Source organism: Gallinula chloropus (genome assembly GCF_964237585.1).
Source record: "Gallinula chloropus genome assembly, chromosome: 15".
NCBI lineage: Eukaryota > Metazoa > Chordata > Aves > Gruiformes > Rallidae > Gallinula > Gallinula chloropus.
In genome coordinates this window covers 6,668,476-6,684,007 of record NC_140100.1, presented here as the reverse complement: position 1 = coordinate 6,684,007, position 15,532 = coordinate 6,668,476, and the positions used below count along the sequence as shown (strand labels likewise).

The window sequence follows — 15,532 nt, the reverse complement described above, 5'->3', positions numbered from 1 at the left end:
GTGTGATATCTATAGGAACGTGACTCTGTGTCACAATCTGGTCCCGAGTGGCTTGTGCTTGGATTGTAAACAGATGCACAGAGGCAAGGTGTGATGTAGGAGCCTATTCCTGGTCTCAAAGTCACGCTGAGCTGGAGTTTAGACTTACAGTATTGAGTTTTATTATCTGCCAGTTATTAATGACCCTGTAGTAATACCTCAGTTTTCCAAATAGCATCTCTCCAGCACTGCCCCTCAGGGTTGGGGTTTTGTTAGTATTTATGAAAATAAAATTATTTCTCTGTATGTGCTTCCCAATTCTGCTGGAGTAAGCTCCTACTTCTAGCTTATCTCTGCAGCAGAATGACTGTGGGTTTAAACAGTCTTGTACTTTTTTTGCTCTTTCAGTGGCAGGGCATGGCTAGTTAGCTCACATACAGTCTTTATCAGTTAAAGAAAATAAAGTCTTTGACATGTAGGAGGAAGCGCCCTTAAAGGCTTGAGCAGTGTCTGGTGAGGTTCTGTGCTGACAGCTAAGCTAGTATTTATTGGTGTGTGGACTTAAATTTGTATTTCAATTGTTAGTACTTAATGTGCCAGCTCATCTTCAGCTGTTGCTAGAAGGGTCGATATCTAGTTTACAATGAAGTTAATGGTATGAATAATGAAAGATCAGCTGGTATCCTTCTGCATCTTTGGGTTTATAAGCTTGATTAGTAAACCAGAAGATGTGAATTGAATTGCCATGGCTTTGTAAGCTCTATTTTTTTTAACATTATTTCCTTTTTTTGTGTGTGTTTTCACTGGGCAAAATTAGTTCAGTAACATGCTGCATGCTCTGATAGTGGATTACTCAGATGCCTGCACGCCAGGAAATGCAGTTATCTTGGCTTAGCCACCAACTTGTTTTGTGGCCTTTAACAGGTCATTTAAATTCATTGTCTGATTTTTATGCATGTATAGTGTAATTACTACTTTCCAAGAGTGTGTAATAGATAAATTATGTATTGAGCTTTTAGTCCATAAAGCATGAGAGAAGAGTGTGTGTGTGTGAGCCGTGTTATAGTAGTCATACAAATGCTGGCAGTGCTTTGATTCAGACTTGGCTTGGAAAAACAGAGTGCTTTTTAATGGGCTCTAGGACAGCTGAACATCACCACTTCAGAGAAGTTTCCTCTAAAGGTATGTGGTGAGAAGCAGAAGGAACCCCAACTTCAGTGGATGTATTCAGTAAGTGGAACAGGATGCGCAAACACTGCCTGCTCCCTTCCATTCAGGCTTTCCTTCTTCCTGCAGCACTACTAGCCATTTAACTGGAAAGCCTGTGAAGAGCTCCCAGGCAGGCTTTGTTGCAGGCTCTTTTGCATTGTCTTGGTTATCCATTACTTCCTGCATTTGGGCAGAAGATGCAGCTCAGGTAACTCCCACAAATTGGACAGGCAACGATTATTTTTAACCACCTTTGTCTCCAAACCACAAGGCAACTGGTGTGATGTATATGCAACATACAAGAGAAGCAATGATCTATACAGGGCTTGGGAGTTCCTACACATGTTTACTTCAGATAATGGACCATGTGCTAGAGGAGATGTGCCAAGCCATGTGCTAGAGGAAAGGTTGCAGATGTCACCAGCTATACGAGCACTTCCTCTTCCCCTGACTGGTATACAATGTTTACTGAGTCCACGGTTGGAGTGAGCTCACTTCCTTTTGAAGAGGGGAACTGCTGGAGCACAGCAAGTAAGAAGAATGTCAGCCTTTGCGGATAGCTAACTTTCTCTTCTTGTGGGTTGTTCAACAGCTTTGTTTTTCTTCTGTGTTAAACAGGCTCTCAGATTTCCCCTTTCACATCAAAATCCAGTTTGGTTTGGCAGTCACACCACTTGTGAATCTGAAACTTGTCTAAAACATGCAGCGTGCAAGGACTTGCCTTTCTTTGAGTTACGTTTTTGGGGCTAGGCTGGGGAAGGAGAGAGTGGTGGAGGATTCTCACCCATTACTGCTGATTGGTGTCTCATGGAAATGCTTGTTTCGCAAGCTGAAGTGCTGTACTTTGACCTGATTCTTGCTTATTGCACGTAAAAAGTGTCCCTGTATCTCTTGGTGCCCCTTTCTGCAGGCTTATGAAATGGAACATAGGGATAGTCTGAAGCTTGTGGCATTTCTCTAACGTAGTCCTTGTGTTCAGGGTAAAACACCTCTAATTTGCATTTAAGGAGACTGGGGAAGATGTTAAGGAATGAGATTCTCCTGTTGTACTCAATGGGGGCTTAAAAGCCCTCCCTGCTCAGATGGGGATCTGTGTATTGGCCATGCTGCCAAGGCTGCAGCTCTTCTCACTGCTGTGTCTTGTACCTGCTTCACAACCATGTGCCTAGGCATTTTTCAAAGGCACTGCCTGTGTGTACTGTGCACACACCTTTTTTTGGATCTGCTGTATCCTTCTCTCTCTTTCTTTAATGAAGAAGCAAGCAACACACAGCATCCTGGGTGTGGACACACGGTGCACGCAGTGGTACATCCTATTCTTGCACTCTGATTCTTCAAAGGAAACTGATTTTGAACGTGCCAGAAGAAATGTAGTAAGTGTTTAAAGACTTAATTATTGCTAGAAAGTGCTGTGAACTGAAGAGCCTAGATTGCTTTTGGCAGGTCTTGAAAGTACATTGGGATGCTACAAGACCTGTTATGTTCTCGATAACCAGAATTCTGCCCGTTACGCAGGTGAGCGTAGTGCAGACACTGTTCTGCCCTCATCTTTCTGGCCTCTCAGCCAAAGAAGGATTAATGAGTAAATGGAAAATATGAAGGACTGATGTGATTCAGCACATGGTTGTAGTCTGATTCTCAAGCTGGCTCTCAGTGTGATATTTGGGGACCTGTGGCTCAATGGCTAACTGCAGTCAGTGTTTCAAGTTCAGATGCTGAATATCAGAGATCTCTGGGCCTTGGGGCATTAACCATGGTGCCATAGGATTGAGATGCTGGGTAACTGCACCTGGTTTGTCTACAAAACAGTTGCTTCCCTTCCAAAACACCGCTGCCTTCTGTAACAGACAAGCTTAACCTAAATTAGCTTGAGTTACTTGTAAGCTAAACTCGTCTACATAGACGATAAGCATGGGTCACAGCAGTAAGTTAGGAAGTCTGACAGCTGGTGAAACAGCATCCCTAGCTGTAGCTTTCCTCAGTAAAAGGGTACAGAATCAAAATGGATCGGATATCTCCAAGTATTGATGCAGTATTAATATCCAACAAATCGAATTACTATCCCCACACTTGACTGGTGTTTTATAGCCTTAACAGGTGTTTGTAGGGAAATGTCTTTATTCCATACTATTTTTTAAGGGGGTGTGAATGCATGCAAGTGTCCCTGGCCAGCCCCAGCTCTGGGTGGTGAGGAGAATTCCAGGAACTCCAGGAAACTGATGTCACTGCATTGTGTTTGCTTGTTTTCTTTTGACTGCACTAATGTTTAATTTTAACTTAACCCTCAGAGGGGTATTTTTAGTATAACTGTTTCTTCACTCCTTCTGTCCCATATTGGGGATAGGGAGAACAGATTTTGCCTCCTTGATTTTTCCAGTTGTCAGCTCTTTCTCCCTTTCCCTCTGAAGAACACTCTGAGAGCCTCGACACTGAGCAGCCAGCGTTACCCCATCTTTTTGTATGGAGCAGCTAAAAGCTGATGTGTCATCTCTACACCTTTCTCTTGGTCATTGATGCAGGCTGAAAGGAGGCAGGTCTACCAGGGTAGAAGAATAATACCTTTTCCAGACCTTCGGCTACTTTTGTGGCTGTCCCACAGGACAGCCACTTTAAGGGGCTATCAGGTTCTTCAGTGACTAACAAGTAGAAGAGACTGGCTTTTCTAGATGTTAATGGTTTGGGTTGGAGGGGGCTTGTCAGCACTCCAAAATTGTAGTCCTGCAGGGTAAGGGTTTCTACACTGGGTTTTTGGGGGTGTTTGGGTTCTTTTTGGGCAAGAAAACACTTAAAACTCATTTGACTTAGAAGCTGAAATTTGAACAGCAAAAACTGGGCAACTTCTTCTGCTGATCTTGAAGAATTGAATCAATTCTTGTCTGGACTGCATGGGACAGTTTTTGAAGCCATGTTAGTTTTATTAAAAATGAAAAAATAAAACCAAAGAAATACAGCTTTGTGCAGTGCACAGGTTTACTGGAGAACCTTTCTCTCTTCCATATCCTTGACCTGTTGTCTGGTCTCTGTGGTTTGCAGTTCATGTATTTCTGCAGATGAAGTACAAAATCAGGAGGCCCTTTCATCCTGTTCCATTCCTAGTCCGTGTGTTACAATAATTGTTCGGATGCTGAACACAAAGATGAAAAGAATTGCCATGTTTTTGGTTTGTCATTGTTTCATGTATGAAAATTACTTTCATTTGTAATTATCTGCACATTACAAGGAGTGTGTATGTGGAGAAGCTATTGAAAAATGACAGCAGAATAATTAAATTCACACCAACTCCCCATGTGAATACTAAGACATCAAGAGTGTCTTCTGCGGTTTAGCATTATCTGCTTCCAAAGCTGGCTCAAAGCATGGAATAGGGAACTTTGATTCATTTTCCTGCACAAACAGGTCTCTGCTTTTTGAAAGACTAGGTAAGAAATGCTTTTATCTCTGGCAAAGGAAGATCTATACATATGGGTTCATCAGCATTGTATACCTTACATCTCCTGAAAGCTTCACCTCCTGCTACACTTCTAAACTGCATCGCCCATTAATGGGGAGGGCTGGTGGGTGCTGAAAGGGTTACCAAACACTCTGCTAGGATGTGGGAGGTAGGTGAGCTTAGGTATCATAGAGTGGCACAGGTTGGAAGGGACCCTAAGGACCATAGAGCTCTAACCCCCCTGCCACAGGCAGGGCCACCAACCTCCAGGCCTGGCTCTACACAAGGTTGCCCAGGGCCCCATCCAACCTGGCCTTGAGCACTTCCAGGGATGGGGCATCCACCACTTCTGTGGGCAGCCTGTTCCAGCAACTCACCACTCTCTCTGTAAAAAAACTAATCTAAACCTTCCTTCCTTTAGTTTTAATCCATTCCCCCCTGTTTCCTATTGCAGGGGTTTGTTGTGGCTGGCTATTTCTGTTGCCTCTTCCCTCTACCCCCCATCCTGTAATTCACTGTTTTAAAGAACCCAGTCTGGGTTTGTGCTGAGCTCAGCACTGCAGCCATTTGCAGAGACAGCACAAGGAGAAGCAGCACTTCTCTGTTCCAGGGCTGGACTTGTGGTAGGAAACGGTCATTCCTTACCCTGTCACGTTGCTTCCACGCTGACATATTGCTCACTGAGCAAACAGGGCTTGGCTGTCTCACTGTTTCCCTTCCATGTGTACATGTGGGGACGACGACTGTTTAAACAGTCACCTTTTTGAGGAAGGGGCTGTGATCTGGGTGGCTTTGTGCAGCGTTTGGCACAGTGCTCTGTCAGTTCCTGTGTTTGTGTCGGGGTTGGTGCTGCTGTTGGGTGTTTGGCTGGTAAGAGCACTGTTTATGTCAGTTTTACCGAGTTCTGGTTCCCAGTTTGTGTCTGTTCATGCAATGTGTACTGCTTGCTTTGCTCTCTTAAGTCTGCAGTGTATTGTTTTGCTTTCTTGTTCGCCGTTTCCCTGCTCTTACGTAGCAGGCACACGTAACCCTGGGATTTGGCTGTGCATCAGGCTGCTCTGGCGATGCACCCCTCCATCCCAGACAGCAGCACAGAGAGGCCAGACAGGAAAAGGGAATTTCCGATTCCCAGGCTCATCCCTCTCCCCTGCCCTTCCAGCCCCACGAATCAAGGGCATGTGATCCTTAGACAAGCCTTTCTGATTAGCTCTCATCTCGCAGCTCCTGTGTGCCCGAGCGATGCTGCAAGTTCCAGCCGGCTTCTATTTGTAGCCTGTTGCCGGGTTCGGTGTGGCTGCGCTGCCATAGCCGTGCCTGCATTGCCATCTCGTGGTGGCCCGGCCGGTCCGGAGGTGCCTTCAGCCGCCTTGGCCAGCCCGAGCAGGGACCTGCCCCTCTGCGGTGGTCGCAGCTCCCTTCGGCAGCCGCACTTGTGTCCTGGTAATTCCAGGAATTGCCTGTCTGTCTCTGCGTGGTCCTGATCCAGGGTATGATCCTCGGAAGCTCCTGTGTTAGGGACCTGAATAGCAGGTGCCTGCACTGGGTGCTCTGACTGTGATGCTCTAAGAACCCCTGCTAGAAGGATCAATTAAATACTACCTCTATTATAAGAACGTTGTTCATCCACAAGTTATAACAGCAAGCTATTTATTTCAATAAATATATATGTATAAAAATATCTTCAAGTGTGAGACACAGGGGGGAATGGGCAGCCTCTTTTCAATTGTTTGTGGGGAAAGGACAAGGGGCAATGGCCTCAAGTTGGAGCATAGGAAGTTCTGCACCAATATGCAGAAGAACTTTTTCCTGATGAGGGTGACAGAGCCCTGGGACAGGCTGCCCGGGGGGGTGTGGAGTCTCCTTCTCTGGGGATATTCCAGCCCTGTCTGGACACCGACCTGTGCGACCTGTCCTAGGGACCCTGCTTTGGCAGGGGGTTGAACCTGATGAGCTCTGGAGGCCCCTTCCAACCGTTATGATTCTGTGATTTAGATAAGTATTCATCCCTGATACAGAGTACGTTGTTTTAAGTGCTTCCTCAGACACAGAGGAGCTGTTGTGATTGTAGAAAATGGAGGGGGATGTCAGGATTTCGTAAAAATTCCAATTTTATCTCTGGCAGGTCTTTTTTTTTTACCTGTTTGGGCTCTGGATGAGATGCAGAGACAAAAATTAGTCTAGTGTATATCTGCTCCTCAGTGACCTGGGAGCTTTACTGTACCTTAGAGAGTAAGAACTGTCTTGTTAGTAAATGAGGTAAGAAATAACTTTGTTTCCTTTCTGCCTTTCCAGTGTTCCCAACTCTTGCCCGGCCAGTCCACGTGGTGCTGGATCCTCAGGATATCGTTTTGTTCACAACATTACCTCGGATCTGCAGCTGGCAGCAGAATATGCTGCAAAAGCAGCATCAGAACAGCAGGCAGACGCATCTGGTGGGGACAGCCCAAAGGTTCGCAGAAGTATTACCTACCTAGCAGTGCTCTCTGGGAGATTTACTAAGACCTTGCAGTTTATTGTTGGTGCTACATATAGTTAAAAGGGGTCTGAGAATACCCTGAGCAGAGGGGTGTGGGTACAGTATCCTGCAGTGTTTTGAGACTGCCTTCAAACCCACGTCTTATTAGTGGTAGACAAAGAATCTGCTTGCTTAGCTGCCCAAATTGCATTCAAGTCATGCATTAAAAGGGTTAAGTGAGAAGACTTTTTCTGCTTGTTTGATAAATCAAGAACCTGTAGAGAGAAGGTGCATTGAAATTCAGAGTCTCATTTGTCTCCTTTCAATTAATGTTATTTTGCCAAACACAGTTGGAGAAAGGGGAAGCAGGGGAGGAAACCAGATCCTTGCCATGAGAAATCTGTAGTCTGACTTTAAAACAAGCACAAAGGCCTGTCAAGCAAGCATTAAATGAGGAGAGTAGCAGTGGAATTTAGATTAAAAACTAACTTAGTTATAATGATAACATTTAATTTTGGTGAGTTGATCTTCAGATCAAAGTTAAAGGTCTAGATCCAAAACCACCTGATTTGGGATTGGGTGGAGGAGCACAATACTAAATGGCTTTTTTTGTAGATTGAATTCTCCCTTGAGACAAGAAGGGCTGTTCTTGATAGAGTAATATGAAGAGCTGGGAATATGAAATCTGGCAGACAAAGTTCCTAGATTGAAACAAATCCTGCTGCAGAAGGGAAGGGATGGGATCAGGTTTCATACTGGGCCTGTTGCTGGGAAGAGAGCTGACAGCATGCTTGCATGAAATGTTCCAAACAAAGTTTAGTTGTAACTGGGCAGATTTGAAGGCATTTGTTTCAAGAACACTGAAAGCAGTGAATGTACACTACACCCTCCAATCACTTGTCCTGGGCCTGTTTCTTCTACTGGTGTAAACATGTAGGGTAAATTTCAGTGGGAAATGGAACTGGATTAAAGTAAGCTTTGTGTGTGTGTGTTAGAGGAGGGAAGAAGATACTTTAATCTGTCTCAGTCCTGTAGTTGTGTTGGTGCACAAATGCTTGTGCTAAATCAGGAGTCGACAGTGTAAAACAGGAGTGAAAGGGAAGAGGGTGATGCTGCTCTTAGTTGCCCCAGATGCTCTCTTGGCATTTCTGAAGTTTCAGCCCAATGTGCTTTTTTTTTTTTCTTAGTTTATGTTGTTGGAAAACGAAAGTGGAGAAATTCTTTGTGACTAAATCTGTTTCTTTTTCCTTAGGATGAATCCAAGCCACCCTATTCGTATGCTCAGCTAATTGTGCAGGCTATATCTTCAGCACAGGACAGGCAATTAACACTAAGTGGGATCTATGCCCACATCACCAAGCATTATCCATATTACAGGACTGCTGACAAAGGCTGGCAGGTGAGTTCTTAACACTGACAAGCTTTTAAACTACTTTGACAGGGCTTATCTGCTTTGCAATGCATTTATTAAAGATTTGGGGCACTGGGAATAAACCTGCTTTGACTATTCCCAGAGTGAATTTGTTTAACGCAAGCTAACTGGTTTGTGGGCCATTAGGGTTTTTTTGAAGTGCTTTCTAGGGCAGTGTAGTGTGGTGCTGATTTTTGAAGCCCTTTTAATTCTGTAGTCATGTATCTGATTTTTGTTATTTATTCTTCCACATCCTTGCTGTCAGTCACTCCTGTCCAGATCCTTGCCCAAATCTTGCTTAATCATTTACCTTGTCTTTTGACACGATCTGTCCAAGGAGATGATGTCCAGTCTAAAACTGAGGTTCCAGTTATTAATCATAATAATACCTTAAATAACCACAGATGTTTTGTTTTCCCACTGTATCAAGTGCCCTGCCTGAGTCACAGTTTGAGTGTTGAATCTGAGACTGGGAACTTGGGAGCCCATGCTTTGTGGTATTAGAGGAAATCTCAACAGCTCCGTAGGAGAGTTTGGATGTAGTTAACACATGCTAAATCAAGCTTAAAAGTTCACTTGAGGGCTGCTTTCAAAGTTCCAGAAACCTCAGCTCCACCTGCCCTCAGACTTTTTCTTGGCGTAGCACCTCTGAAATGGGTGTTGTCATTTGAATATAATACAGTAATGCAGCTGGAAAGACTTTTGCAGCTGCTGATTTCATTGTGTTCAACTGGCAGGGGCAGTACTGTTTGGTGCACTTTGAGTACAGTTGGAATATATACATTCCTGCCTCCCTGGCTTTTCCGGGCAGTTGTAATTAGTTGTGGAATTCACTTCCTGCCTTAACCTGCTCGGTGGAGTTGTGCTTTGCAAACTAGTTGCTGCATCCTGCTTCAAAGGGCTGCATTTCAGTGGAGAGTGAAATCACCTTTCCCCTTCCCCTACCAGTGCATTGTAGGGTTTGCTTGTCTGAAGCTACTACAGAAGCTGTTTTGTTTTGGAAATGGAAGAGGAATGAGCTTGTGTGCAGCTGGGCTTACTGAGCCTTTCCCCTAGTCCAAAAGATAGTGCTAAACCCAGAGGTGTGCTGCTGCAATGAAAAGGATAAATAGCCATGTCAATATCTGGACATCTGTGCAGTGTGAGAGTAGTGCCACTTAAATCCCTCTTGGAAACAGCAGTCTGCCTGGCTTGCATTAGAGCTACCAGGAGAGGCAGTGTCCTTCAGGGCATGTTTGGGCACCCCTGTGATCGCTTGGCAGGGAAGCAGTTAGCACAGGCTCAGGCAATTATTTTTTCTGCTTGCCTAGAAAAAAAGTCTCTTGAGAGTTCTGATGTGGTTTATAGTGTTTTCCCTCTGCCTCAGGAAAAGCTCTGCTTTGGGTTGCTTTTCGTAGAAAAGTCCCTGCACTACCTGGCTCCAGCTGTGTTTAAGTGGTGGGGTAGTACCAAGCAGACCCATCTGTTGCCATGGTTAGTGGAAACTGAGATGTTTCCCCAGGTTTACTCTTGCAGATCTGTGACTTCAGAGCTGTGTGACTTAAGTCACTTGTTTCTTCAGCACCAATTCTGATGCTGTGGGAATTATTTTTCCAAGCTGTGTTTCAAAACCCATTAGTCTTTTGTTACGTGCTTCCTCGTGGCAAAATAATCATCTCATTCCTCTGCTTCCTGCAGAATTCCATTCGGCACAACCTCTCCTTGAACCGTTACTTTATTAAAGTCCCACGCTCCCAGGAGGAGCCTGGAAAGGGCTCCTTTTGGCGGATTGACCCTGCCTCAGAAGCCAAACTAGTAGAGCAAGCATTTAGGAAACGAAGGCAAAGAGGAGTGTCCTGCTTCCGAACACCTTTTGGGCCTCTCTCCTCCAGGTAACTTCAGCTTCCTCTAATCTCTGTGCCGAGCTCCTAACAAAGAGAATAAATGGGAACTTCTCCAGCAGTGCAGTGAGCAAACTTTGCTGGTGTTTACAGTTTGAGAGGTAATTTAGTTAGATAGTCCTGAGGCAGGATTGGAAAATTGTTCTGACTGAAGTGTTTATGGGGGGGAAAAAAAAAATCCAGACCCAAACTACAAAAATGCATCAAATAACATATCTGTTTTGGCATTGTTTCAAAGAAATTCAAAGCAGTTCTCACTGGAGCAAGTGTTTTCAGATGCCAGTCTCATTTTGGGAAAGCTGTGTTTAGACGTGGATTAGATCATAGTGGGAATAACTTCTGTGGTATTCAAAGCACTCTCCTGTATGGGAGATCAGGTTGATCATGGTTGTCAACAGTGGAGAAATGGAGGGTGTTCTGTGGAACTGCTTCAGTCTGAGATGTAGCTGCAGAAGAGGAGCTGTGTGCAGTGACAGCTTTCTCTGAGCCCAGTAGCTGTGAGAATAAGACTGGCAGTTCAGCACAAGCTGGAGCAGTTCCATAGAACATTCCTCCCACACCTCTTTTATCTTTTAAAATGGGGAGGGAACAGGAGGAGACATTTTCAGCTGATCAGCTTCTGTCTTGCTTATTAAAGAAATGTTCAGTTCCACGTGTGCTTGGTGGCCACGTGGAACTGGAGTCAAGCAGTTGAGAAGGGAGGCAATGGGGAGAAGAGGGAGCAACTGCTCTATAAGCACGTGCAGGGCCAGCCACTTGCATCTACGTTACATCTTTCTTTTTCCACCTATTACTCTCAAACACTGATGAAGATCCTCTGAGAATGACCTGAAATCATAAAACTGCTCTGAACATGAGGCACTGAACAGCTTCTGTCAGCAGTGGGTCTTCAGAATATGCCCAACATTTCATTTCAAGGGTCCAGTTTCCTTCACCAAGAAATAATGTGACAGCATTTGGTGCTGTAGTATTTGTGAGGCTATGGTGTAACTTTTAACTCTTCCCACCAAGACTGTAGTGGGTTGTGTGAAAGACTGTCCTGCTAGAGAATCCTGTTCTGGAGGTAACTTGGTCTCTGCTGCGGTCTTGTGGTCAAAATGCATCTACATTGCCAACACTCTGTTCTGGTGTTTCAGGAGTGCTCCTGCCTCCCCTACTCACCCTGGCCTGCTGTCCCCCCACTCTAGTGGCCTCCAGACTCCAGAGTGCCTATCACGGGAGGGCTCACCCATTCCACATGATCATGACTTTGGGTCAAAGTTAGCTTCAGTTCCAGAGTATCGGTATTCACAGAGCGCACCTGGTGAGTAGCTCTTGTTTCACAGAGGGGAACTGTTCAGTTGTACCAAGTGCCACGCTGAGGACCCAGCAGGAATGCTGCTGCCAGTGTGGTACAGGAGGATCTAGTCATCTCCTTCCACTTCACTGTTAGACACTGATGATGCCTATGTAATTTCAGACCACTTTTGTTAGTCTTTGGATGAGAGGACCTGAGATAGAGGGATGCAGCTATCCTTGAATTAGGTGGCTCTAAACTGACAGCAGAATAGCTATAGCAGCGTGTAGCTTGCTCATGCTGATTTACCAGCCTTTGGGATAAGATCACCTTGGCTGTGCAGAGCTCTGGTGCTGTGGGCAGGGCCTTGATAATTTGTTAAGTCCTGGTAAGTATCTGCTTGTCAGCTGTGCTGTGACTGGCCTGATGTATAAAGTGTTCTCAGTGAAGTTGGAAGGCAAAGCTTATTAAGCTGCTTTTTTGGTGCTTCTTATAACTTTTGTTCAGAAACGTGCTCAGATGGCAGCTAAGGTTTTTGTAAGTTTGGAAGGAGAAGACTAAATGTTGTATTTTGAGGCTTTATTTCTCCCTACCCCTACTCTGAAGGACAAAGTATTATAGGTTAGAAGTGCATAGGTGAAATGTGGGGGCCTATTTGCCTCTCCTGTTAACGTATGCTTCCATCTTCTGTTTAGGATCTCCAGTCAGTGCTCAGCCAGTGATTATGGCTGTTCCTCCTCGACCATCTACTCTGGTGGCAAAGCCAGTGGCGTACATGCCAGCATCAATAGTGGCTTCTCAGCAGCCTTCGTGTCACGCGATTCACGTGGTGCAGCAAGCTCCCACTGTTACAATGGTCCGAGTTGTGACCTCGTCTGCCAACTCTGCAAATGGTTACATCCTCACAAATCAGGGCACAGCAGGAGGAGCTCATGAAGCTGCAGGAGCGGTGTTGGACTTAGCTGGTGACCATCGAGGTAGATTTTCACCTCCCTTACTCCTTTGCTAATAAGCCTTGAACAAGCAGGGCGGGAGAGGGGGTATCAGCAGTCAAACACTGTTTCACCTACTCAGTGCTTAGCCTGTAGTTAAAAGATGTTTCTCCAGGTAAGACTTAAACCAAGTCAGAGCTCATCTATTTGATGTCCCTGCCAGTGAGCAGGACTACTGTGCTCCCTTGTCTCCTGTGGGCAACAAATCTAACAAGCTTTGGAGGCTGAAAAACCACACAGTGGTCAAAATAGTTACGTTATCCCTGATACCAGTACTGGGGGTGTGCCTGGGTATTGGTCTGCTGGATGTGCTACAGAAATGTGTGCTTTTCCTAACCCAAAGAGATGGCCTGGGAAAGGGTGAAACTGCTTCAGACTGGCCTTGTAAATGAATGATTGAGCCCTCTTCTGCAGGCCTGAATTCCTAGAGGAAAGCATGTGCTTCTGGAAGTGCTGGCAGTGCCCAATTAAAGCAGTCTTCAAAAACCAGTTACAACAAAGGCCTCTCTCTTTCTGAAGCTGGAAATTCCAGCCTTGGGGGATTTAGTGAGTTAAATGTTCTCTTGCTGTGATCTAGACAACACCTCATCTGCTGGCCATTTCAGAAGGGCTTAGTGCTGCAAGATAAATGTGTGTTGTACCAGCAGCAAGACTGGTTACTCTGATGGCTTTTATGTGGGCAGTGGCTCTTCCTGAAGGGAAAGAAAAAATGGCAAAGACCTTCCCTTACTGCAGTTGCAGGACCACTGGCATTTTTAGTTCAGCACTGATTATCCTGCTTGAATTTCACTTGCATTCTCTAGAAATTCCTGTCTGGATCCCATATGTGTTCCTGAAGCACTAACAGTTGCAGCTGCCTGTGTCACCTGCTCCTTTCTTTCATCCACTAGTTCTTGCTGTCACTTGTTCTTTCCCTACTTATCCCTCTTTTATTCCCACTCCTATCCTTTTATAGTCTCTACCTTCCCTTTGTTTTTCCTGGCTGCTCTATTTGCCTTCCTAATTTCCCAGCTTTTCCTTGCCTTTTCTCTCCCTGCTTCTCATGAGCCTGCCTCTGCAGGTCTCAGCTCAACACTGACATCCTGCTTTTTGTCTTCTAATGTTAAAATGGAAGAAATCTTCTCTTCCTACAGGACCAAAGAGTTTGTGTTTCCTGCCTGCCTTCCCTGCTTGGAGACCCATATTGTCTCTGGAAGAGTGGGTCTCTTCTCCTGCCTGCCCTATAACTGTTACCTACCTGCTGAATTGACTCCAGACTTGTCAGGAGAAGTGAGATGAGGTGGCTGGGTGCTCTCACAGTTAGCTCCGAGAAACTCACACAACCCCTGGGGTTTTCTTTCCCTCCCTCCTAGTTTCTTCCCATACTTCCATAGCTGGCAAAAGCTTGCAGTTGTGGCAAGAGCTCCTTTTAAATCAACATGTATGCAGGCCTGACAGCAAGCTGTTGCAGACTTTTGGCTCCAGGCATTGCTTAAGATCTTAATGCCTTCTCCTGCTGTGTGGTATTGAGAGTCAGGCCAATTTGCCTGTAATTACAAAGTAAGCTATGAGATTTGCAGTGACTGCTGTCAGTATCACAGCTGTAATGTGCCAATAAGGGAGACAATGCCTTCTTAGGACAAAGGGTCAAGTTTAAAATCTTGATATTCTTTTTTGGCTGGGTGGCTTATGCTGTAAGAAAAATGCTTTTAATATTGATAGAGTATATGCACAATGGAGAATATTTTAGTGTTTTCATCCCTGACCTACTGATATGCTTCAAGATAAGGATTCCAGAGGGACTCATCTTCCCTATTCTTGCATCCTCAATTGCAGTGTTCACCCCCTAATGAGCAGGGTAAACAAACCATCTCAGAGCTGACTACCCTGTGTGAGTGAGCCTGCAGAAAGTGTCTGCATGTAGAGCATAATCCTGCTGCAGAGTTCTGGGCACCTCTCGCAGTATTAGGTGTCCAGGGATATTCTCAGCTCCCTGAAACCCAAATATGTTGCTTTTGTGACTAAGCTGCCCCAGCTTGAGAAGCAATGCTTTCCATTCCCAGTCTGTAAGCCCTGTAGGACACATCAAAGGCGAGTGACTTTGTGGTGCTCAGCTGTTTTCACACTTGTAAGCCTGGGGTATGTGTCACTGCTAAAATGTTAATGAGAATAAAGCCTGCTGCTAAGCCAGAGTGGTACATGATTGTTGTCTGTTCTACCCCTAAGCAGGCATGGATGAAAAGCCAACCATCGCGTTTGCCACGATACCTACAGCCAGCCGCGTCATTCAGACAGTCGCCAGTCAAATGGCACAGGGTGTTCCAGGACAGACAGTCACCATCCTTCAGCAGGCAGCTCCAGTGACCATCGGACAGCACCAGCTCCCGGTGCGGGCAGTCACCCAGAACGGGAAACACGCCGTCCCCACCAACAGCATCGCGGGCAGCGCTTACGGTAGGCGCGCTCTCTCTCCATTGCTTTCTGCTCTCGCTTGCTCTCTGAGCTCAGCAGGTAGGTTGTAAAGCTTTTAAGGCTTTTCTGTCAGCTGTGCAGGTTTTTCCACGTGTCAAATTCCAAAGGTTATCAGTTCTTCCCCTTCTGTGGCTGTGTTGGTGGTAGATATCTCTCTGCCCACCTCTGCTCCCTTTCCCCAGTGGAAAAGTTTTTCTATCTCCCACTGCTGCTGAAAAGGCCAGTGTCTGTCCTTTGTCCTTGGCTACTCATTTATTGTTGCTCATACTCCCTACCTTTTGAGGGTTTCTTGTTAAAAGTGTGAGTGATTCTTGTGTTGAACCTGTTTCCACTTATTTTCTTCTGACAAACAGCCTTTGCTTTTAGCATGCCAAACAGTACAATTTCCATGGTACTTACAGATCTTGAGAAACACGACTCCAGAGACTATTAAAAAAAACCCACACTTT

The 15,532-nt window shown here is 45.3% G+C and overlaps 1 protein-coding gene across 1 annotated transcript in view; it reads left to right on the top strand.

Annotated features, from left to right (window-relative positions):
• Positions 1-15,532, top strand: part of FOXK1 (forkhead box K1) — a gene marked incomplete at its 5' end in the record, with an annotated part of 47,842 nt that overhangs the window by 29,480 nt on the left and 2,830 nt on the right. The window contains 6 exons of the mRNA XM_084270851.1: positions 6,911-7,067; positions 8,326-8,472; positions 10,162-10,355; positions 11,501-11,667; positions 12,336-12,617; positions 14,841-15,065. Of these exons, the coding sequence (XP_084126977.1) occupies positions 6,911-7,067; positions 8,326-8,472; positions 10,162-10,355; positions 11,501-11,667; positions 12,336-12,617; positions 14,841-15,065 (1,172 nt within the window). The remainder of the gene's footprint in view (positions 1-6,910; positions 7,068-8,325; positions 8,473-10,161; positions 10,356-11,500; positions 11,668-12,335; positions 12,618-14,840; positions 15,066-15,532) is intronic.